This window comes from Scardinius erythrophthalmus (assembly GCF_964197995.2).
Source record: "Scardinius erythrophthalmus genome assembly, chromosome: 9".
Taxonomy (NCBI): Eukaryota; Metazoa; Chordata; class Actinopteri; order Cypriniformes; family Leuciscidae; genus Scardinius; species Scardinius erythrophthalmus.
This window is the reverse complement of record NC_138229.1, coordinates 10,167,462-10,191,750: the sequence shown is the minus strand read 5'-3', so window position 1 is coordinate 10,191,750 and position 24,289 is coordinate 10,167,462. Positions and strand designations below refer to the sequence as shown.

Sequence of the window (24,289 nt, the reverse complement as noted above, 5' to 3'; positions counted from 1 at the left end):
AGTAGTAATTTCTTTAAAGTTTGCTGCTCTGAAACTGTGTCGCCTCATAATGCTTACTAACCACAGACTAATTGGCTTTGGCAGTTTATTTTCAAATGGAAACTCATTGACATAGACCTTATTCAGAGCAGCGATATGACAGGAATGAAAGCGAGGCTGTGAGGGGTAGACTTAGGCCTACTATATTTTTAATGGCATCTACTGTAAAAAAAACGCACACACAAAAAAAACAAGTAGGCTATAAAGCTCCTAGATCGTGTATAATTTTCCACAACTCATATTGTCTGGGGTTTTTTGTTTACTGATATCTCTTTGAAAGTTATTTTTGGCAGCATTTCGTCAGCAGAACAATCCAAAAACACATAAATTACCAGTATAACCCACTGAAGAGATCACAGCCTCGCTTTCATTCCCTTTAAAAATCAAAGTTGGCGCTGCTGTGAATAACAAGGTCTATTAAAAGTTCACTTTGCATGGCCTATTTTAGAAAAGTTTAATCATTTTAATTGTAATGATGCTATGACTACTAATAGTTAGAAACAAATGACAATTTAAATTAGTAGGCCAGAGGCATCGCAAGTAATACATTTTCACACATCCTGAAAAACACACCAAAACAGGCATTTTCTATTGCAGGCAGCTTCATTGATTATAATGGGAGCGATTTAGTTTTGATGCCCGCGTTCAGTTTAGACATGGCTTAAGAGACTTGTCCTCCTTTATATCAGACAGACATGACTGTAAGCCAATAAATTAGTATCTGAGTGAGTGTGTATGATCAAGAGAGAGAGAACACATTGATAGTGAAGGATCTGTAGCGGTGAAATATTCAGCGAGCTTTAATGAGACTGACAATTACTCATCTGCTTAACTATACGTCTAATGAAGAGTGCTAAATATATCTCACATTATTTCATCACACGCACAGTTCCACAAGCTCAGCAGAGAGGGAGATTACGCTTATGCTCACTTGCTGTGTCATTTCATATAATATTCTCTCTCTCTCTCTGACTTGTTCACATAAGTGGAGGCACTTCTGGATCATCCAAAAAGTCCTTTGACACTGGCCTCTCCTCGACACCACAATGCTGGTGAGGCTGTGAGAGTTGCAGGGGCTTGTGGGATGACTCCTTTCCTTTGGGAACAATGTTGGCCAGGCTCCCAGCCAGACCGGGATCCACCTCCAATAATTCACGCCCTGGCGCTGCCCTGCAAAGAGACAGATCTGTCTGAGATTGCCGTTTTGTTGTATTTTAAGAATTTATTAGTCTATAACTCTAGTCTAACTGTTCAGTCAGCACAATCCCTGCAAAATTGGTTGTTTTCCCCACCTGCTCTTTGCTAAATCCCATCTAACACAAAGACACACCCTATATGACAAATTTGACCCTGTTTACTTCATGAATAAATGTCCTAGTTTTTATTGTGATTCATCAGTGCACTAGACTGGGTAAACCCAGCCCGATCTGTCTGCGATTTGATTTCGCACTGCACCTCAGGCTGGAAACCTGTACATTCTTCTATCCTGCTTCCGTTACAAATTTGCGGGGACCAATCACAAACTGGCTTATCCACCTGGCGCGCTATTGGCGGGTTTAATCCAATCCAATTCCTCTCAACGATTCTCAATGGCTTCTTTAGTTTAGCAAACAAATCGCTCGAGTGGGTGTAAATACCACTCACTTTCATGTTTTAGTTTTTTTTGCACAACCTGCAAAAATCGCTCTATGCCATTGCTGCTTCTGCAGACGGCTGATCAATGCTCCAAACCAACACGTTTGTTGACACATTTCCTGCCTGGAGTTTTCGCTGCAAAGTATCGTTGGTCTGATTGGTTGAAGGACTATCCGATTGCGTACAGAGTCATGTGAACTATGCCCGTTGATCACGCCTCTTGTGCAGTAGAAAATACAGAACAGACTCCCCAGACTAATGTTCAGTCTTAAAAGATTGAGCTTGGTCTGGTGATAGCCAGACTATCAGTGCACCATATTCTAAAAAAAAAAAAAGTTACGTAAGAGACTGCATAATCTTAATCTATAAACCTCTCAAATGACTTTTCAGACAAAACAGGCCGTATGGGTGAAAGCAATAATAAATGAGGGGTATTTTGCAGTTATAGAAACATCAGCGGCAAATGTTAGGTCTAGCCGAAGTGCATGAGTGCTGAATGCCCAGAATAAAACGCAGATTTGAGCTTTAAACAAACATACATTTCATGACACAATGGCAGTAGAATTTAAAAAAATATGCAGGTTTTCTCCTCCGCCATTGATGCTTGCTATTTGGTGCGAGATGCATTTTGGGATACCTGACTGTCTCAAGTTTGCACAAGTTACCTCCTGATACATCCTCGATAAAAGAGGTAGAGCAAAAACACATCCAGGGATTTGAACTGTACTTGGCTAGATGTGAACTTTGAATTGGACAGCGAATGATGAAGTTTCACAAGTCCACAAGTACAGACAAAAACGCATATCGAGAAAGGGCTCATGTTTAGTCACTGCTTGAAAAGTAGTAAGCAGTGAGGTAAGCTGATAAATGCCCATTAATACACAACATCATCATGTTGTACTTGCATGGAAACACAAATCCCAGTATGATGCCCCACCCATCAAAATAACAGATAAATCAGCCCTGACATGCTGTGGACTCAAACTGAAAGACTTGTGTCTTCAGCACACAGCAGGGCTTTATTTAAACTGTTTGCTAGTACGATCCAGGACAATTTCATCTTAATTATTTGACCACACAATAACACTAATACAGTTTGTTATTTATAGTACAATATTAGAGTCCCTCTTTTTATCTCTACTTGCACCTCTTTCATGGTTTAAGAATGAATCACTGAAAATTTAATTAGTGCGGCAACTGAAACCTGATTGGACTCTGAATTACAGATAGTGTGCAATTACATTGTACTTTCAGAGCCAATCAGTGCCTCGGCGGGTACATTATCACACACACAGATGATTTACAGAAAGTGCAATGATTTCCTCAGGGGCAGGAACACAAGCACAGGTGTGTTAGTGTGTGTATGACCTGAGGGTCTCAGTAAATAATAACACGAGCGTTTGTGTATATTTGACCTCGCACAGTGTGTCAGGAGGTCAGGAGTAATAATCAGGTTCAGATAATGTCATTCATCAGGATGAAGTCAGAGCGGAAGTGTATGTGTTTGTGAGAGGAATGACAGTAACTGGCTTATTTGCATCTTCTTTGCATTTTTATTAGGTCTTTAATGTTATACCCTGGTGTTCACTTACTGCACTGATAAAGCGACTGAAGGACACACACAGACACATAATCGCACAATGGAATGAAACCTTAAAGTCATCGAACTAATTCCACAGCCACACGGGTTAATGCAAACATGCATTAAGACCCATTAGGCGTGCGTGCACACACACACAATGGATATTGTTCTGTGTGAAAGTGAACCCCACAAGACTTGCTGCTGTGAACTGCAGAGATAAAACTAGAGGACGAGAGGGAGGTCTATAAAGAGAGATCAATTCTAAGACAGATAAGTGTGTATGTGTGTATATATTGCAATTTAGTCTTTTAGCAAACTTAGCTCTAAAGCCACATTCCTAATGAGAAGCTCAGTGTCCCTGGAGTGACCTGCAGTTGAGTGTTTTGCTCAAGGACACAACTTCGATTCTTGTCATCTTAAATGGATAGTTCAACCAGAAATTAAAACACTGCCACCATCTCACTCATCCTCATGTCATATGAATGCCAGATTTTTCTTTTTTAGTGGAATACATAAGTTATTTAGCAGAATTCTGTTTTAAGATTTGTGTATTTGATATGTGAGCCAAGATTAAAAACTAACCCCGACTCTGACCAAGGTTACATTTATTTGGTCTGGAGTAGTGGTGGGAGAAAAAATCGATCCATCGATGCATCGCGATTCTCTCTCCAACGATTCTGGATCGATTCTGAGAATTTCAGAATCGATTCTGAGCTTAGTCTATAACCAGATGTGCGATGACGCAGAGTTTGCTTTAGAAACACCCGTCTTCTGCTTGCCAACAATTCCCCACACACGTACCTTCAGTAAAATAATATTTAATAAAGTTCGGAAAGGTTGAAATGAATTAAAAGGACATTCACAGGCTTCATTGTACAGGATGCGCTGTGAGAGACGCGCGCACGCTCTGTTTGATGTTACACTTGAAGTGTGCTGTCTCGCGCGTCGATATTCTCCTTAAAAATGCTCTACGAAGTCATCGTTTATGTGGTTTGGAATGCAGTGGACTTATATATTTAAAATATGAACCTCGCTAACAGAAGGCTGCTTTCAGTTTCAAATGCTGATGCACGCTTTGTTTGTGTTGACTGCTCGCGCATGCGGCTGTGCGACTCCGTGTAAGTGGTTTAATATACTTGTGCAAAATGAACGTAAACACAGCAAGTTATGTCTTAAGGGATTAAACGGTGAGGACAAACCACATTACTACTTGTATTTAAAAAGAGATCCGAGCGTGAATGCAGCTAAATAGATATCTAAGATATCTCAGTCTAATAAGATGTCAAAGTAAAAAACAAAAGTATGATGAAAATAAATCACTCACAGTTCTTGAATGGAAAATGTTCAGATAATCTTAAATACTGAAAGCACTCTTCTGTTTCTTTGTCATTTGTTTCTATGCTTCTCTTTATTATTTGCTATTTATATGGTTTGAAGTTATATTAGTTTAAAATTCTTAAAATAAAACTGTTTTAATGTTTTATTTATTTTATTTGTAATTATAAAAAAAAATAGACTACTTAATTACTTATGTAAACTAATGAATTAATGGGGGGGGGGATAATGGGGGGGGGGGTAGATAAAGAATCGTTCTGGAATCGGATCGTGACTCCCAGAATCGGAATCGGATCGGATCGTGAGGTGACTGAAGATTCCCACCTCTAGTCTGGAGTGGTATAAAGACCAAGATCATAATATAAAAATGTGACACACACATTCACATAGACAGGCAGCTGAACTGCAACTGAATTACCTGGTCTTTTTCTTTGTATTCTGGTTACTGGTAACACTGGTCGGCCTTACTGTGGGTTTCTTTGTTTTTATCTCTCCATGTGCCTAGAAAATAAACACAAATATATCAGATATATTTTAAGGCACAGGCTAGTTTTACACAGTCTAGATATGTATACAAAAAGTTGTCTACTAAAAAAAAAAACTAGTAAATGAACTGATCATTCAACCAGACTTTCAGAAAGCTGTTAGCAGGCACCTTTATACAATCCCATTCCAGTTTCACTGCACTTCAAGTGGATAGTTGACATCTATGAACCATATTTTTTTTAGGATGTTAGGTTAAACATTACACTACCATTCAAAAGTTTGGGGTCAGTAAGATTTTTCTTTTTTAATGTTACAAAAGATTTCTATTTCAAATAAATGCTGTACTTTTGAACTTTCTATTTATCAAAGAATCCGTTTTCACAGTTTCCCCAAAATTATTAAGCAACACCGAGTTTTTAACAGTGATACGTTTCTTGAGCGGCAAATCATCATATTAGAATAATTTCTGAAGGATCATGTGACACTGAAGACTGGAGTAATGGCTGCTAAAAATTCCGCATTGCATCACCGGAATAAATTTCATATATCAAAACTAAAAACAGGTATTTTAAATTGTCATAATATTTCACAATATTACTGTTTTCACTGTAAGTAAATGCAGTCATGGTGAGCTAGTGTACATAAATATATAAGAAAAGGTTTGTAGTGCTGTGAATGGTCACCATTTTTTGCATCTTGCATTATTTTTTATTATATTTTTGCATTCGATAATTAATTTTCAATGTACAGCACGTCACACCACAGGACATGTCAACTTTCTCAGCTACTAGCTAACATAGTTCTGTGATTATGTTTCACTAGTTCACACTTACAAATAAGTTAGATAGAATAAATGCGTATTTGGCGTGCTGTCCGAGGAGAGGGCTCCGGGCTCGGTATTCGGCCCGAACCCAGAGTACTCCCCCCCGTATTCCTGGCTGTAAAGATTAAGCCAAGAGTGAGGAGTCGGGGTGGTGGAGGGATGCTGAAAAACTGTCAAGGAATATTAGGTGAGTTGACAGTGTGGATATATATATACTTCTTGTCATGCTGATTAGGGTAGACGTAATTGTTTGATGACGAGTAGATTGGATTGCTTATTTGAACGTGCTCCTCCCGAACTTTGTTTATAAAACATCATTTAAATGAATCATTTTAACAGATATTATATTTGATGAGATTTCTCTTGCTGAAGTTCATGCTGCACATACTGACAATCAGTTGTTTTATTTGTCGAATATAAGCTTAATGAGATTTTTAGTTTGGAAAAGATCATCAGGTTTCATTGAACTTATAACACATGGTCACTGAGGGAATAAACCCCCTATATATATGAAAACTAGAATGGAAATGATGTTCAAAGACATCAGGTGTTTGAGGAGTGTTTCAGGTGTACCAGCCGTACCAGAGGCAGGGTGAGGAGCAGGTGGCCGGTGGTTTGGGATCTCTGTGCTGTGCTGTTGTCAGGTGTCACTTCTGCAGGCAAAACCAGCTGGAAAACCTGCACACACACATACACTTTAATTAATGTGGGGTTTGAAGCACTTGGCACTGTAAAAGTGAACTACAGTATAAACTAGTCATAAACTCATTTCCATCAATACTGAGAGTCACACACACATGTACATCTGGGGTGTGGTAAGCGAGAGTCGTTACTTTGTGCTGGTCTGCGGCAGATTTGTGAGGAAATGAGGCAGAATAAAGAGTGTAGATTTACTGCTGGCTAATCAGCTTTAAAGGTCAAACTCATCAGATGAGAGTGAGAGAGAGATGGAAAGAGAGAGAAAGAGTGATGGATAATCTACCTTTCCTTTGACGGTCACTCTCACATATGTTGGCTGAACATCCACATCCAGCAGGGAGGTGTCCATGTGCCTACAGCACAGAAGAGAGCAATGTGAGTGTGTGTGCAGTTAGGAGAAAAGTTACTAAAAGACGACCAAATACACTCAGAAGTTCACTCAGAGAGAAGTAATACTGCTAAATCATGACTTGGTTATGTTGTGGCGAGTGTATCTGTACCTGTAAACATGTAAATCCAGAAGCATGCAGTTGTTCTCGGCCTCAGTAAGACTGAAGTCCAACCTTGCAGACAGAGATCAGATTGAATAATTATATCCAAACTCAAACCGCTACTGTAGTGTTTGAGTATGTGTGTGACCTCATTCATGTCGCTGCTTGGAGTGGAGCTCTGTTGATATAGATTTATGATATAGGCTATATCTTTCCTGTGTCCTAGTTCAGCCATCTTACATGTTGTTGATTCTCACTATAAATAGAATTGTGTTTTCAGTTGGGCTTTTACGGCTTCCATGCCCTAGTCTCATTTAGCCAAAATTCAATCATTGCACAAAAATTCAAATGTATCATTCCCATTTTGAATATTTTTTTTTTTTCTGTTTGTATTCCCTCACTGAGCTATGACCTCATGCACACCTGTGTTTGGACATTTGCATTTTGTATTTTCTCTATGGGTTTGGGGGATTTTGTTTTGAGTGTTGGCTTGTTTCTTTTAACCTGTTAACTGTCACCCCTTTTAAGCACAGACTTGCAAATGCACTGAGCTTAAATGGTAGTAATTAATGAACAATTTGCAATACAGACCTATGGTTGGTTTCTTTTTACAGATGACACTCTGCAAGTGAAAGCAATTTTATACAAAATATATATTTTACAAAATATTTTGGACTTGCTTTGGAATTGCTACAAAATTAAAGCCATATGTCTAACCAAGTTGTGTTCCAAATTTGAAGTTGATATCACAAAAATAGCCACCAGTGACACCCATACAGTATCACTGTAACGATCACCAGCTGGAGTGCCCTTGAGAGCCACCAGAGGGCACTCCACATAGGACTCTCCTATTCACTCACAAACTACAGTTCCCATAACTCACTGTCTGGACTCATCATCACTTATCACTGATCACATTCACCTGTACCTCATTCACTGATTGCATTCACCTGTCTCATCCTGTTAGTCTGTCTATTTATACCATGTTCATTCATTCACTCACCGCGAAGTCTTGTTGTACTGTCAGTCTGCAATTCCGAGCATTTTCCCTGGTTTCATGTTTCTTGGTTTTTGACTATCTTGCCCTGGTCCCTGGATTACTCTCTTGCCTCTGGTCCCTGCCTGTTTTGTTTGTTTGTTTGTTTGTTTGTTTGTTTATTTGTTTGTTTGGACTGCCTACCTGTGTTTTGACCCATTGCCTGTACTTTGGATTACGCCTTTGGATTGCCCCTTAAATAAAAGCTGCGTTTGGATCTACCTTCTTGTCTCGGAGCAGTTCATGACAGAAGAATTCGCCACACCCAGATCCAGCAGCTATGACCTCCAGGAATGCAGCAGTACAGATCTCGCCTGATCTTCCCAGCATGAGCCGGGAGTTCGCTGGACAGATCGCAGCCTTGGCCCTGGATAGCCTCGATCTGTTCCAGTATACCTGGGGGTTTGTTCCTCTCGCTGCCTCTTGTTCTCTGGGGGACGAGGCAATTAAGTTGTGTTACCGGCTGGGGGCTAAGGAGGTCGACCCGAGGGAGCTCCCCGATCTCTCCAGTCTGGATTGGAGAGAGGCACTCTCCAGATGTCTGGAGAGCTTCCTTCCGTGGCACGCCATGTCACCGTCTGCCCTTCACGCCAGTCCAGCCGAGCCTGCACTTCACGCCAGATCTGCCGAAGCCAAGGCAGTAAGCGTCATGCCCGCCGCGCCTGAGACAGCAGGCGACATGCCTGCCAGGCTAGAGCCCTCTTCACCGCTGGTCCCGTCTAGCACAGAGCCTTCTTCACCGCTGGTCCCGTCCAGCACAGAGCCTTCTTCACTGCTGGTCCTGTCCAGCACAGAGCCCTCTTCACCGCTGGTCCCGTCCAGCACAGAGCCCTCTTCACCGCTGGTCCCGTCCAGCACAGAGCCCTCTTCACCGCTGGTCCCGTCCAGCACAGAGCCCTCTTCACCGCTGGTCCCGTCCAGCACAGAGCCCTCTTCATCGCTGCCCAGCACAGAGCCCCCTTCATCGCTGTCCAGCACAAAGCCCTCTTCGCCGCTGGTCCTGCCCAGCTCAAAGCCCTCTTCGCCGCTGGTCCTGCCCAGCTCAAAGCCCTCTTCGCCGCTGGTCCTGCCCAGCTCAAAGCCCTCTTCGCCGCTGGTCCTGCCCAGCTCAAAGTCCTCTTCGCCGCTGGTCCCAACCAGCTCAAAGCCCTCGCCGCCGCTGGTCCCGTCAAGCTCAGAGACTGTTCACGTCACGTCTGCCGATCCAGAGACTGTTCACGTCACGTCTGCCGATCCAGAGACTGTTCACGTCACGTCTGCCCGTCAGGAGTCTCGTCCCGCCGAGCCTGAATCTGATCCTGATACTGAGCCTGAATCTGTTCCTCTTCTTCTTCCCACGCCTGTGTCTTCGGACAAGATGGCCGACTCCACGCCTGTGTCTTTGGACAAGATGGCCGACTCCACGCCTGTGTCTTTGGACAAGATGGCCGACTCCACGCCTGTGTCTTTGGACAAGATGGCCGACTCCACGCCTGTGTCTTTGGACAAGATGGCCGACTCCACGCCTGTGTCTTTGGACAAGATGGCCGACTCCACGCCTGTGTCTTTGGACAAGATGGCCGACTCCACGCCTGTGTCTTCGGACAAGATGGCCACCGCCGCTGAACTAGTGTCTCAGGACAAAATGGTCTCCGCCGAACCAGTGTCTCCGGACAAGATGGTCTCCGCCGAGCCAGTGTCCTCAGCAGAGTTACCCTCTACAGAGATGGCTGCCGACATGCCTTTCCCTGAGCCGGTGTCTGTTCCAGTTCCTGAGCTGGAGCCAGTGTCTGTGTCTGTGTCTGTGTCTGTTCCAGTTCCTGTGTCTGTTCCAGTTCCTGAGCCAGTGTCTGTGTCTGTTCCTGAACCTGAGTCGGTGGTGCCAGTTCCAGTGCCAGCTCCAGTGGTACCAGTTCCGGTGGTGCCAGTTCCAGTTCCTCCGCCGTGGCCGCCCGAGGGGTCTTCTCCGCCCAGGCCGCCCGAGGGGTCTTCACTGCCGTGGCCGCCCGAGGGGTCTTCACCGCCGTGGCCGCCCGAGGGGTCTTCTCCGCCCAGGCCGCCTGAATGGTCATCTCTGCCCTGGCCGCCTGAAGGTTCGTCTCCTCCTTGGCCGCCTGAATGGTCGTCTCCGCCCTGGCCGCCTGAAGGTTCGTCTCCTCCCTGGCCGCCTGAAGGGTTGTCTCCCCCCTGGTCGCCTGCACAGCCTGCTCCGCCCTGGTCGCCTGCACACCCTGCTCCACCCTGGTCACCTGCACAGCCTGATCCGCCCTGGTCGCCTGCACAGCCTGCTCTGCCCTGGTCGCCTGCACAGCCTGATCCGCCCTGGTCGCCTGCACACCCTGCTCCGCCCTGGTCACCTGCACAGCCTGCTCCGCCCTGGTCGCCTGCACACCCTGCTCCACCCTGGTCATCTGCACAGCCTGATCCGCCCTGGCCTCCCATCCTGCTGCAGTATCCAGGTCCTCTGCCGCTCCACGGGCCTGGCCCTCCATCCCACCCCCGGGTCCGCCTCCGCTTCACCTCCCTCCTGGACAGTTTAGGAGCGTCTGGAATCCGCTCCTTAAAGGGGGGGCTATGTAACGATCACCAGCTGGAGTGCCCTTGAGAGCCACCAGAGGGCACTCCACATAGGACTCTCCTATTCACTCACAAACTACAGTTCCCATAACTCACTGCCTGGACTCATCATCACTTATTACTGATCACATTCACCTGTACCTCATTCACTGATTGCATTCACCTGTCTCATCCTGTTAGTCTGTCTATTTATACCATGTTCATTCATTCACTCACCGCGAAGTCTTGTTGTACTGTCAGTCTGCAATTCCGAGCATTTTCCCTGGTTTCATGTTTCTTGGTTTTTGGATATCTTGCCCTGGTCCCTGGATTACTCTCTTGCCTCTGGTCCCTGCCTGTTTTGTTTGTTTGTTTGTTTGTTTATTTGTTTGTTTGGACTGCCTACCTGTGTTTTGACCCATTGCCTGTACTTTGGATTACGCCTTTGGATTGCCCCTTAAATAAAAGCTGCGTTTGGATCTACCTTCTTGTCTCGGAGCAGTTCATAACAATCACTTCTATCACAAAACAGTGGCCAAATATGCAACAGTGTTTTGTCAAGATTTGAAAAAGATTTGATTTAAAATCCTTGGGAGCCCCAAGGTTTTTTAAAGGTTTATCAGCACCATTTCCATGGTAACGCAATGTCCAATTTCAAAATGATGAATTTTAATTTTTAATGTTTAAATAAACGTACATGAGTCCTGACCCTTTCAGATCAGAAATTCAAAATGATTGCTACACCATTTCTGACAGTATGGGTAAAAAGGTTTTATCTGTCCACTAGGACACAAAGTCAAGGTGTGTGTGTGTGTGTGTGTGTGTGTGTACTTTGGCTCGTTGACGTTCAGCACTCGTCCGTTTGCGGTGATCAGAGTTCTGGGGGTTTTCGTTTTAGGCTTCTCCCTGTAGAAAGAATCGACTGCTATAAGTGAAGGCGTTTACAGCAAAAACATTCAAAAGCTTAATGTCTTTCTCTCTTTGTATCTCATAAAAATGTAAAGATGGTGAAATGGCATCACAGTGATAATTAGATATAGAGACCATTAAAGTGATTTAAACCCCTTCTTAGTTAGCAAAGTACCTCTCTTTCTCATTGGCCCTCCTCTTGTCCTCCAGATGGCGATGGGTCTCTAGTCTGGATTCTGGTGTGAATGCGCATGGCTTTTCCCAGAATTCCCTCTCCTTATCCTCTGCGTCTGTGTGAGCCTTCGAGCTTGATTCTGGATTTTGATGGGTCCCATTTTGGTTCTCAGAGAGCGATCTGTGAGAAATCATTGCAGTTAAGTCTAATTAAAGAGAAAAACTCACAGGACAGGCACAAAGCAGATAACACTCACTGTTTTACCCAAAACTCCATAGTACGTTCACATTCTCAATGTCAGGTGCTTCATTCTTAAAGAAGCTTTACTAAGGGGATTTTTGGGGTGAATTAGTATAAAATTTGTGTGTATCTTCCACTGTGTGAATTATACCCTGATTGCTGAGAAAAAAATATTGCTTAAATTAATTTCTAAAAGGTAATTTTCAGGGTAAAGTCTGTTAAAGTTAATCTCATACAACCTGAATTTTCTTCAGTTTTCCAAACTTCAGCTCTCTTAAAGACACTTACTGGTTTATTTGAGGATGCTCCTGCTCTTCCATGGTTGAGGTCTCTTTCAAACCACTCCTCTTCTGCTTCTCTCTCGTCTCTAAATACTCCGCCTCCTGCTCTAAAACGCGTCTCCTGACTGCATCCAGTACCTGCAGGGCCTGGATACGCTCAGCTCGACCAATTTCTTTCCCGTCCAACCACTGCAAAGCACAGAAGAAATCATTAATTCCAGGGGCGTTTCCTCCGAGGAGGCAAGGGAGGCAGTGCCTCCTCAAAATAAGTGTATAAATCACTTGTTTTTCTAAAGCAACACTGTCCAACAGGAACACCAGCAGGTAAAGTAACAGTAAGAGTCTGCATCTCTCATGCTTCCCCTGAGCCCATTGACTTTTAACAGACCCCCTAAACCGTGCAGTGGTTTTAGTGGGGGGTAACTGAGAATGAATGGGGAGGCAATGCTTCCATCGCGCTATGATTGGTTATGGTTGGATGTGATTGGTTTGTGCGTTAAATCCCACCTCTTGTTTTCGTGGGTGTTCGTGAATCGGTCTGAATGAACAAAATGATGCCGTTTAGGAAGACTAATTAAAAAGTAAATAAACCTTTCAGCCATTTAGATATCACTGCTTTATCTCACGTCAAAATCAAACTCGAAATGGACTGAAAACATAATGACTGTGGTTTTTTTTTTAGTGAGCAATCTGCTTGGTGAAATTAAAGGTAGATAGCATCTTTGTCTATGATTTCCCGACAACTGATGAAAATAAGTTGACTATTAAAAAGAACAGCTAAACATCAAAAATACAAATAAAATATAGTTTAAATTGTGCCTTTTAGTTACTATTTAGAATAAATGTAAAAATGCTTAAAAAAACTATCTTGATGAGATTTATGTTTGGTTTTAATAAATAGAACATTAATTACATTAAATACTAAATACAAAAAAAAATGTATGTAGGTTATATGCTTATTTAACCAGGAAGAAAACAATGTGAAAAAAATTAAGTGTACCTGGGACATGAATTTACATTTGATTTATATAAATAAAACATTAAATAGCCTATATATATATATATATATATATATATATATATATATATATATATATATATATATATAAAACATAAAAAAAAACGAAGGACTTTGCCTCATTTCAGAACACCACTGCACGCCACTGATTCATTCATTGGACGAGGCTAAAAATGTCTCTCTACTGTACCTGTAGTTGAGGCAGAACTGCCACCACATACTGTCTGTATCCGTGAAAATCAGCACAGGGGTTTCCCACCAGGTAGAGCTCTCTGAGATGAAGGTTCTGCTTCAGAGACTCCACACTGCTCAGCTTTCCCACGAAATTTACTGTCAGGTCTAGTTTCTGTAAGCTCTCGCAGCCTACAAACAAATAAACACAAATATATTACTATGCGCATATAGAGTACATGAACTGGAGTGAAACAAAAATCACATACAGTATCTTCTGGTTAGAGTATATTTGCAACAAAACACACCATGCTTTCAAACAAAACCATTCAAAAAGAGTTACATTTTAAAATGATAAATCCATGTAGATATACTGCTAAAATTAAGTAAATTAAGTATAATATATAAACTGTTGGCAATAGGTTAATAATGAAAAGAAAATCAATGAAACATTCTGTCACCTTCTAAATTCTCAATGACTTCGATGTTGTTCAGTGCCAGATTTAAATATTCCAGCTTCTTTAGTCTGCCAACATTTTCTGCAGAAACAAAGTTACACTATATTAACAGCCTTTTATTTAACGTTAGTTGCTGTGTTCCCACTGATATGCACAGGAATGTCAGATTACCTATTTTAGGGATGAGGTTGTTTTGTAAGTAGAGGATTTTGAGTTCTCTGCACCATTTGTGGATGTGCTCGATCCTCTCGATGTCCTGCTGATGGAGGGAAACCTCCTCCAGGGAGAAGATCTCACCATTATTGTGTTCTGCTCTGCGGCGGATCAGATCCTCACTGACTGAGCAGAAGAGAGACAGTAAGTTAGTTTACCAGCTAAACCGCAAACACAAAAAAAATCCCATTAGAGTTTATGTGGGAAGAAATATTATAATATATAATATACAACTGATTACTTAAAATAATTTATAAAAATATAGTCGTCACATAAAGAATAAAGCACTTACTGCGGACCATGGCTTGCTCGCGGTAGTGTTAAGGCGTTGCTATAGAAACGGACACGCTGCAGAATATGCAGGAACTGGTGCTTGTGTTTTCAGGCGTTTCCGTTGAAACATTCCAGCAGAGCAACACCAGAACCGGACAATCATTCAATATTCATTTCGACAAGAACAGCTCTAACACGATGTAATCCTTGCACAAGGTTTAAACTATGTTTGTAGCTTTTTATCAAAGAAGCAGAGGCAAATTTGCGCTCTCGTTCCTCCGTTTATATTCAAGTAAGTTAGCAATTCTGTCATCTAGCGGTCAGGGTGAACAATAACAGTCGACAAGACAGACGATGGATTGTAGATTTTGGAGATGCTGAGTTGGAACCATTGGGTTGGAAGGAACCTGTTTAAACTTTGCGCGACCGACAGGTTTGGAAAACGCTTGTGTAAATTACAATAGGCTGAGCTAAGTTATACATACCTGTCAACACTCCCGTTTCCCCCAGGGAGTCTCCCGTATTTCACACCCATCTCCCGCCCCCCTCCCGTTTTGTTATTTCTCCCGTGAAACTCCCGTAATTTGTATCGCACAAACGTCGTTATGAATAATCACTCTTCAACGATCACAGATGGAGAACTGCAGAGATTAGTTGAGTCTTGGGGTCAGAAAGCTACCACCAAAAAAAAAAAAAATTTTTCAAATAACCCCTAGCAGCTACATCCCACATGTTGTTTGGGAGGGTTTCAAGAAAAATCCTCCTCGCTCATCAAAAAACAAACTCTAGCAAATTTAGTTGTCAGACACGACTGGAACTTCAAACGGCACAGGGTTCTGTGGTCATATGAAACTAAAAAAAAGGAGCTTTTTTTGCAGCAAACACACTAGATGGGTTTGGTGCACACAAGGATAAAAAGTACCCCATGTGTACAATTTAATATACCGATGGATCTTTAATGTTGTGACCATATTTTTCTGCTGGAAGTCCTGGACGTCTTGTTCAAATACATGGCATCGTGGATTCTATCAAATATCACCAGATAAAAAATAAAAACCTGACAGCTTCTGCTAGAAATCTTATGATGGGCCATGGTTGTATCCTCCATCAGGACAATGAGCCAAAACAAACTCAAAATCAACAAAAATGTGTCAGTGACACAAAATGAAGCTTCTGCCATGGCTGTCCCAGTTCCCTGACCTGAACCCTATATGAGTGGGTTGAACTGAAGAGGAGAAGCACCAACATGGATCTGGGAATCTGCAGGATCTGGAGAGATTCTGTATGGAGAAATGGTCTCTGATCTCTTGTAAGTTGTTCTCCAAACTCATTAGGCATTATAGGAGAAAACTCAGGACTGTTATCTTGGTAAAATGAGATTGCAAAAAGTATTAAATAAAAAGGTTGCCCATATTTGTGGCCAACGTGTTTTGGAGAAAAACATTTATTTCATCATGTGATTCCCCCGCACTTTCAATTATTTTACTTCAATGAAAGGTTAGATTTTTGCACATTTTTTGAATGAAAGATCAAAAGGATAAACAATGCAGATTTATTTTTACAGCCATTTCTGATCATATTTACCAGGGGTGCCATTCATTCTTACCACAACTGTATTTAGTCAAGAACGAAAGACTTGAGAGAATATTCTATGTGCAGCAGTTTTTAATAACTAAATCAAAAATAACAATAATACTCAGGCATCCACACTCAGGGATGGTACCCTTTAAAAGTGTTCTAATATACTTTTGCTACAATGTACCTTTGAGGTACTAATACGCACTTTTTAGGTACAAAGGTGTAGGCCTGCCTTTTTTCTGAGAGTGTAGGCAATCTCAAGTCAAGTCAAGTCACATTTATTTATATGGTGCTTTATACAAAACAGATTGTTTCAAAGCAGTTTTACAGAGATAACAGGAAAATAATGCAAAAAAGTTTGTATCCAGAAGAAAATAGTGTCACAGTTCAGCTTAAGTAAGTTCAGTGATGTTTAATTTTTGTTTTAAAAAAGTTATTAATTTAGTTCATTAATATATATATATATATATATATATATAGCCGCTCTGGAGTAAACCGTGATGTCATCGTCCAGCTCAGTTCAGTTCTTGTATAATAGTGTCATTGCAGGCAGATCAATATTATTGTTGAATATTAAATTAAATGTTAAATTTAATGTCCCCAACTAAGCAAGCCAAGCCAATGGCAACAAAGGTGGAAAATGGCGAAAGTGGCAAGGAACCAAAACTCCATCAAGTGGCAGAATGGAGAAAAAAAACCTTGGGAGAACCCAGGCTCAGTCGGAACAATCAGAATATTATCCAGTTCCATCTGTTTGAAGATCGGAGTCACGCCGGTATGGAGACGGGTTTGTTGAGGATTATCTGCCTGGAAGAGGATGTGTGTCTTTTTAAACTCCAACTAGAATTGGCAAGTTTCGTCGGGGTGCGAAGAGATATAGAGCTGAGTATCATCAGCAAAACAGTGAAAACTAATCCCATGCTTCCTAATGATATATCTCCCAAGGGTAGCATGTACAGAGTGAACAGCAACGGTCCTAGTACTGAGCCTTGTGGTACTCCATACTGAACTTGTGATCAATAAGACATTTCTTCATTTACTGCTACAAACTGATAATGGCCAGATAAGTATGATTTAAACCATGCTAATGCAATTCCACTAATGCCAACATAATTTTCGACTCTATTTAAAATAATGTTGTGGTCAATGGTATCAAATGCAGCACTAAGATCAAGTAACACTAATAGAGAGATACAACCACGATTGGATGATAAGAGCAAATCATTTGTATCTCAGTACTATGGCACAGTCTAAATCCTAACTGGAAATCCTCACATATAGCATTTCTTTCTAAAAAGGAACATAGTTGTGAGGATACTGCTTTTTTTTTTTTTGTATTTTTGCCAAAAAGGGTAGATTTGAGATCGGCCTGTAATTGACTAATTCTCTAGGATCAAGTTGCGTTTTTTTTAATAAGAGGTTTAATAATAGCCAGCTTAAAAGTTTTTGGTACATATCCTAGTGACAAAGATGAATTAATGATAATAAGAAGAGGATCTATGACCTCTGGAAGCATCTCTTTCAGTAGCTTAGTCAGTATAGGGTCTAACATAATTATGTTGTTGATTTAGATGATTTAATGAGTTTAACGAATTCTTCCTCTCCTATTGCAACAAATTAATGGAATTTTTCCTCAGGGACACTATAATGCACTGCCTGATGCGATATGTAGTAGATGGTTGCTAGTTATAATTTTCTCTCTAATATTATCAATCTTGTAAGTAAAGAAGTTCATAAAGTCATTACTGCTATGCTCTTTGGAAACTTCAGAAGAAGAAGCTTTATTTCTTGTTAATTTAAGTCAAGTCAAGTCAAGTATATTTGTATAGCGCTTTTCACAATACAGATTGTATCAAAGCAGCTTCACAGTATTAAATTAAAATAAAACAACAAGGTTTGTTTCTAGTGGAATTTATTGATTGATAAAATTAAATTAAATATCCCCAAAATATCCCCAACTGAGCAAGCCAAAGGCAACAGTGACAAGGAACCGAAAAACTCCATCAAGTGACCTAATAGTGTCCTAAAACTCCATCAGGTGACCCAATGGAGAAAAAAAAAAACCTTGGGAGAACCCAGGCTCAGTCAGGGGCCAGTTCTCCTCTGGCGTTTATGAACTAGAGGCCGGATTGTAGTTTAAACTGTAAGATTAAGAATATTATATGAATGCCTGGCTGAAGAGATGCGACTTTAATCTAGTTTTAAACTGGGAGAGTGAGTCTGAGCAACGAACACTATCAGGAAGGCTATTCCAGAGTTTTGGAGCTAAATGTGAAAATGCTCTCCCTCCTTTGGTGGTTCTGGATATCCTAGGTATGACCAAAAGCCTTGAATTTAGTGATCTTAAAGAGCGCGATGGATTATAGGGCGATAGAAGATCCGTTAAATAGACTGGAGCTAAGCCGTTTAGGGCTTTATAAGTCAGTAGCAATACCTTGTAATTAATATGGAATAGGTATAGGTAACCAATGCAGTGATGATAAAATCAGTGTTATATGATCATATTTTCTTGATCTAGTAAGAACTCTAGCGGCGGCATTTTGGACTAACTGTAGCTTGTTTATTGAGGATGTAGGACAACCAGCTAATAAAGCATTACATTTACATTTATTCATTTAGCTGACGCTTTTATCCAAAGCGACTTACAATTGCTATATATGTCAGAGGTCGCACGCCTCTGGAGCATAGGGGTTAAGTGTCTTGCTCAGGGACACATTGGTGTCTCACAGTGGATTCGAACCCGGGTCTCTCACACCAAAGGCATGTGTCTTATCCATTGCGCCACACCACCCCCATTACAAGAATCTAGTCTCGAGGTCATGAATGCATGAACTAACTTTTCTGCATCAGAAACTGATAGCATGTTACGTAGCTTAGCAATGTTTCTAAGGTGGAAAAAGGCTGTTTTTGTAACATATGAAATATGATTTTCAAAAGACAGGTTGCAATCGAGTATAACACCCAGGTCTTTTACTGTAGAGGATAAAGTAACAGGACATCCTACGATGTTAAAGTTGTATTGTGAGAGGTTTTGTGGGCGGTTTTTTGAACCGATGTTCAAAAAACCACTGTTTTTTGAACATTAGCCAATGGTGTCAAATAAATACCTAGGGTTGTGTTTGTTTTCTTCTAAGAGAGTCAAAAAATAAGCAAATCTAGCAGTTTTTAAGGCTTTTCTGTACGCAATTGTGCTCTCTCTCCCCACAATCCGAAAAACGTCTGGTTTTGTTTTCTTCTAGTTGCACTCCATTTTTCTGGCTGCTCTCTTAAGGGCCCCGAGTGTGCTCGTTGTACCACGGCGTTGGACTATTTTCTTTAATCTTCTTTAAGTGCAAAGGAGCAACTGTGTCTAAAGTGCTGGAAAAGAGAGAGTTAAACGTTTCTGTTGTAATATCGAGTTCTTCTAAGCTATCTGGGATGCTGAGGAGATGAAACTGATCAGGAAGATTATTAATAAAGCAATCTTTAGTGGCAGAAGTGATAGGTCTAACATATTTGTAACACAGAGTCGGCTTTGCAACCTAGGCTAAATGGAGTATACACGAGACTAGATAATGATCTGAGATGTCATTGCACTGCTGCAGAATTTCAACGGCATTAACATTGATTCCATGTGATAATATTAGATCTAAAGTATGATTATGACAATGAGTGGGTCCTGACACGTGTTGTCTAACTCCAATAGAGTACAGAATGTCTCTAAATGCTAATCACAATGTGTCTTTTTTGTTATCTATGTATATTAAAATCACCAACAATTAGGACTTTATCTGCAGCCAGTACTAACTCCGATAAAAAAAATCTGCAAATTCTTTGATAAAGTCTGTGTGGTGCCCTGGTGGCCTGTATACAGTAGCTAAAGCACAAATGTCAAGCGCAATTTATGAGTTACACTAGATAGTGTTACATTAGAAATTACAAAGAACTAGAACAGAACAACCACAATGACAGTACAAACTGAGGGCTAGCTATACACAAACTAATCATGGGTAAAATAGGACAGGTGTGACTAAATCAATGAACTAATGAGTAAGAAACTAATCAGAAGTGGGAACAAAGGAAACAGGATCAGAAAACTGTGAAATTAAAACAAAAAATGATGTCCCTAAAGCTTGATGGCAGTAACTTTTGGAACATTGACATTTATTTGAAGTGAGCAAGATTTTAACTGATTTAACAACTTTATTGCTTATATCAGGGTTCACCAATCTCGGTCCTGGAGGGCCGCTGTCCTGCCCTGTTTAGCTCCAACACACCTGTTTGAAAGTTTCTAGTATGCCTAGTGAGACCTTGATTAGCTGGTTCAGGTGTGTTTAATTGGGGTTGGAGCTAAACTCTGCAGGACAGCGGCCCTCCAGGACCGAGATTCGTGAACCCTGGCTTATCTACCCCAAAGAGGAGTATGCAGTCATGAAAAGAAGAAAATAAAAGAAGAATGAGAGACTTGAGAGAATTGCCCAAGCAGTGATATTTATTGAGTGAACTGTAGCCTACCCATATGGAGCTAGAAGAGTCTCAATAAAGATAAATGCACAAACTGCATTCACATATGCACACACAGGATACACAAATGCACACACATGATTCATAAATACACACACAGGATACACAAATGCGCACAAAATTCACAAATGCACACACAGAATTTAAAAAGCACAGAAGATTCACAAATGCATACAAATTTCAGAAATGCACACAAAATTCATAAATACACACACAATTCAGAAATGAAAACAAAATTTACAAATGCACACAAGATTCACAAATGCTCAGGACAAGATTCAGAAATGTATTTCTGATGCACACACAAATATATCTTGATTTACAAACTGCTTGCGGTCTGTGAACTTCACTGCATTTGTGTGTGAATTTTGAGACTCCCCTGACTTGGCTCGACACACAAATGCCTTTTTTTAAACAGGGAATGACCTGTGACCAATCAGATACCTCCCTTGTTTTAGCCAATCACAAGAACGCACCCCACGTGGGGGATTGTTTACTTGTAAGCCAATCACATGAAGTGTGGGCGCAGCGCTAGAGCGAGGTGGGTGGAGTTCTGCCAGTTGGTTGAGACCATTTTTTACAGTCTATGGTTGAGGCGGTGGGCCGGACCTCGAAATTACGAATTTAATACTTACCTCTCAGCTGTGTACGTTTTTTTTTTTTTTTTTTTGCTGAGGCCATGTAATAAAATCGTATAAGTACTGCAGACATTGTTTCCAACTTTGTTGTTTGCACATTTGACGCAAAATGTCCTTACAAACTCTTACTTTTTTAAACCGGCAAGTAAGCATGGAGTACTAATCATAACGTTAGAAAACCTCCCGTTTCCTTGACAACCAATAAATAATGAACACAGATTGTACGGCGGAGGCAAAGTAATCTTTGTCAGTGACCAGGAAGCTGCGTTCTTGAAATTTTAATTTTGCTTTAATCTTAAAAAATTTAATTTTAGTAATGTAGTTCAGTAATACTGAGGTAAAAATTAGGTGTTTTATCCGTTTAGCCTCAAATGTAAAAAGCCCTGTAACTCCTTTCCCAGACAAGTTGGGCAAAGTCTGTTCAATGTAGCCTACACACAAATTATTTTTATTAATGCAATAGACTGTTGCCTATGGCTTGCTCAGTTGGGGATATTTAATTTAATTAATCAATCAACAATACTATTGATCAGCATTACCAAACGTGGACGTTTTCCACTAGAAACAAACATTGATGTATTATTTTAATTTAATACTGTGAAGCTGCTTTGATACAATCTCTATTGTGAAAAGCGCTATATTAATAAACTTGACTTGACTGTAACGGCACATCCGTATGTCATATTTTCCTAATGTCTGGTACTGTTAAACATGTTTTCACGTGAATGAATAATGATATGCAAAGGATGCATATGACATACCCAAAAAAAAAAAAAAAAGGTTGTTGCTCAGAAGTCATTCTGAATAGACACATAACCAACATATATTTAGAAATCCAACCCTTGATAGTTTACATTTCAAGTCTCAAAATTATTATTGATATATATACGCTTAAACACAAACAAAAACAACAAATATTAAGAATATATTTATTAAATGTATAAAAATTTTATGTGAATTTAGGATTGCAACTTATAACCACAACTAAAACATGGGGATTTTTTAAAGACAATCATCCCGCACATCCTATTCTATAATAAAATCAGCTAATCGAATATTTGAAAATCGTGCCTTATCCCTAATTAATATAGTATTATTGTGTAAGTGGATGACATGAAAAGTAGCAAAGGCAGTGTAAGTGGGGTCAAATGTTCATAGCAAATTTAAAAATAAAACAATGTAGCAGCATCATAGTGTAAACTACCAGTGTATTTGTGCAAGAGTCAATCAGCTGCCCTTAGGTTACTGGAGGGTGGGGGTGGAAGGAAGAGGCTTTCTATGATTCCCCTATAGAAAGTTAAGAGGATGGATTTTTGGGAGATGAGCCTTCCTCAACTGTGGGAGGAAGTGCAGAGGTTTTTGGACTTTCTTGGCCAGGTTCTGTTGGTGGTGTCGATAGATCGAGATGGGTCATCTGTGATGTGGATACTAAGCAACTCTGTGATCTTGACCTGCTCCATCATGCTGCTGTTGATGTGATGATTGTCAACGATCACCTCTGTAGTCATTTGGGTGTGGAGAGATATGATGTTGTCCTGTCCGTGTTAGATAAACAACTGAATTATATTCAGATAAATAAACACAGAAAGCGCACATTACTAGATAATATTCAATCACATTTTTCATCTTGACATTTGTATTAAGACTACTGCAGTTCTGACCACAAATAATTTTGTTAAATAGATCAAAAACAGCCATCTTTAACTAAAATATTTTTCCACCATATTCCATCTTATACCTGTTCTGTTGTGTAGGTGAAGCCCAACCACTGACAGATGTACCATGCACAGAATTGTGTCATTGTATAAACTGTGACAATCAACCATAATTGGCTTAAATAACTCCATGACTACCACTATAAAGTTGATTTGAAATCATTCTTTATTTTGGTTAGCACTCTTTTTAGCTGATAATTAGTCTAGCTTACTTGTAGCCTAGGTAGCTTGCTGTAACCAACCTCGACATACCCTCCCGTTTACCCCGTGATTCTCCCTTAGCAGTAAAGCTAGGTCTTTATTGAGACTCATCTTTCTTGGTTGGAAACAATCATTAATCTTTTTGTGAATTATTCATACAGACAAAAAAGAGCCACACAGCTGCTGAGTAACTGTCAAATCAAAAACTAAACGAGATAGACCCACCACCTAAGAAGCCGGTCTAAACCAACTGGCAGAACTCCACCCACCTCGCTCTAGCGCTCGCGCCCACACTTCATGTGATTGGCTTACAAGTAAACAATCTCCCACGTGGGGTGCGTTCTTGTGATTGGCTAAAACAAGGGACGTATCTGATTGGTCACAGGTCATTCCCTGTTTAAAAAAAGGCATTTGTGTGTCGAGCCAAGTCAGGGGAGTCTCAAAATTCACACACAAATGCAGTGAAGTTCACAGACCGCAAGCAGTTTGTAAATCAAGATATATTTGTGTGTGCATCAGAAATACATTTCTGAATCTTGTCCTGAGCATTTGTGAATCTTGTGTGCATTTGTAAATTTTGTTTTCATTTCTCAATTGTGTGTGTATTTATGAATTTTGTGTGCATTTCTGAATTTTGTATGCATTTCTGAATCTTCTGTGCTTTTTAAATTCTGTGTGTGCATTTGTGAATTTTGTGCGCATTTGTGTATCCTGTGTGTGTATTTATGAATCATGTGTGTGCATTTGTGTATCCTGTGTGTGCATATGTGAATGCAGTTTGTGCATTTATCTTTATTGAGACTCTTCTAGCTCCATATACCCAGAGTTACAGAGTGTTTCTTGTGGTAAAACAGAAATACAAATATGGTAAAACAGAATACATGAGGAGAAACACACACTCACAATGTGAATATACGCAAAGTACAGAGAGATTTTATTACTCCTACTAAAGCTGATAAAGTAAAATATTCTTTGATGTAGAAATATGATTTTTTTTTTTTTTTTTTTTTTACTTTGATACTGGTTCACCAAAGGAGACTAGCTCTAGTTTGCTTGTTAACAGTGGATTACAGTATAGGTATATTTCAAAACTTTCTGTTTTTGACTTTTGTCTAGATCATCATATATGACAACAATAAATCAAAACCAAACCACTTGATAATATAACAAATATGAAATACAATAATTGTATACTTTTACTGCCCTCTTGAAAAATGAAGGGGTACATTTTATTTAAAGGGGTGGTTCACTGCCT

At 40.4% G+C, this 24,289-nt stretch overlaps 1 protein-coding gene across 1 annotated transcript; it reads right to left on the bottom strand.

The window, feature by feature from the left end:
• Positions 1–1,016: 1,016 nt before the first annotated feature.
• Positions 1,017–22,626, bottom strand: dnaaf11 (dynein axonemal assembly factor 11; the record flags this gene model as incomplete). The annotated part of the gene is made up of 12 exons (XM_081375613.1): positions 1,017–1,209; positions 5,010–5,092; positions 6,483–6,578; positions 6,883–6,952; positions 7,100–7,162; positions 11,493–11,567; positions 11,746–11,925; positions 12,274–12,455; positions 13,475–13,647; positions 13,917–13,994; positions 14,085–14,252; positions 22,455–22,626. The coding sequence occupies 12 exons, from the start codon at positions 22,624–22,626 to the stop codon at positions 1,017–1,019; spliced, it is 1,533 nt and encodes a 510-aa protein (XP_081231739.1).
• Positions 22,627–24,289: the final 1,663 nt, after the last annotated feature.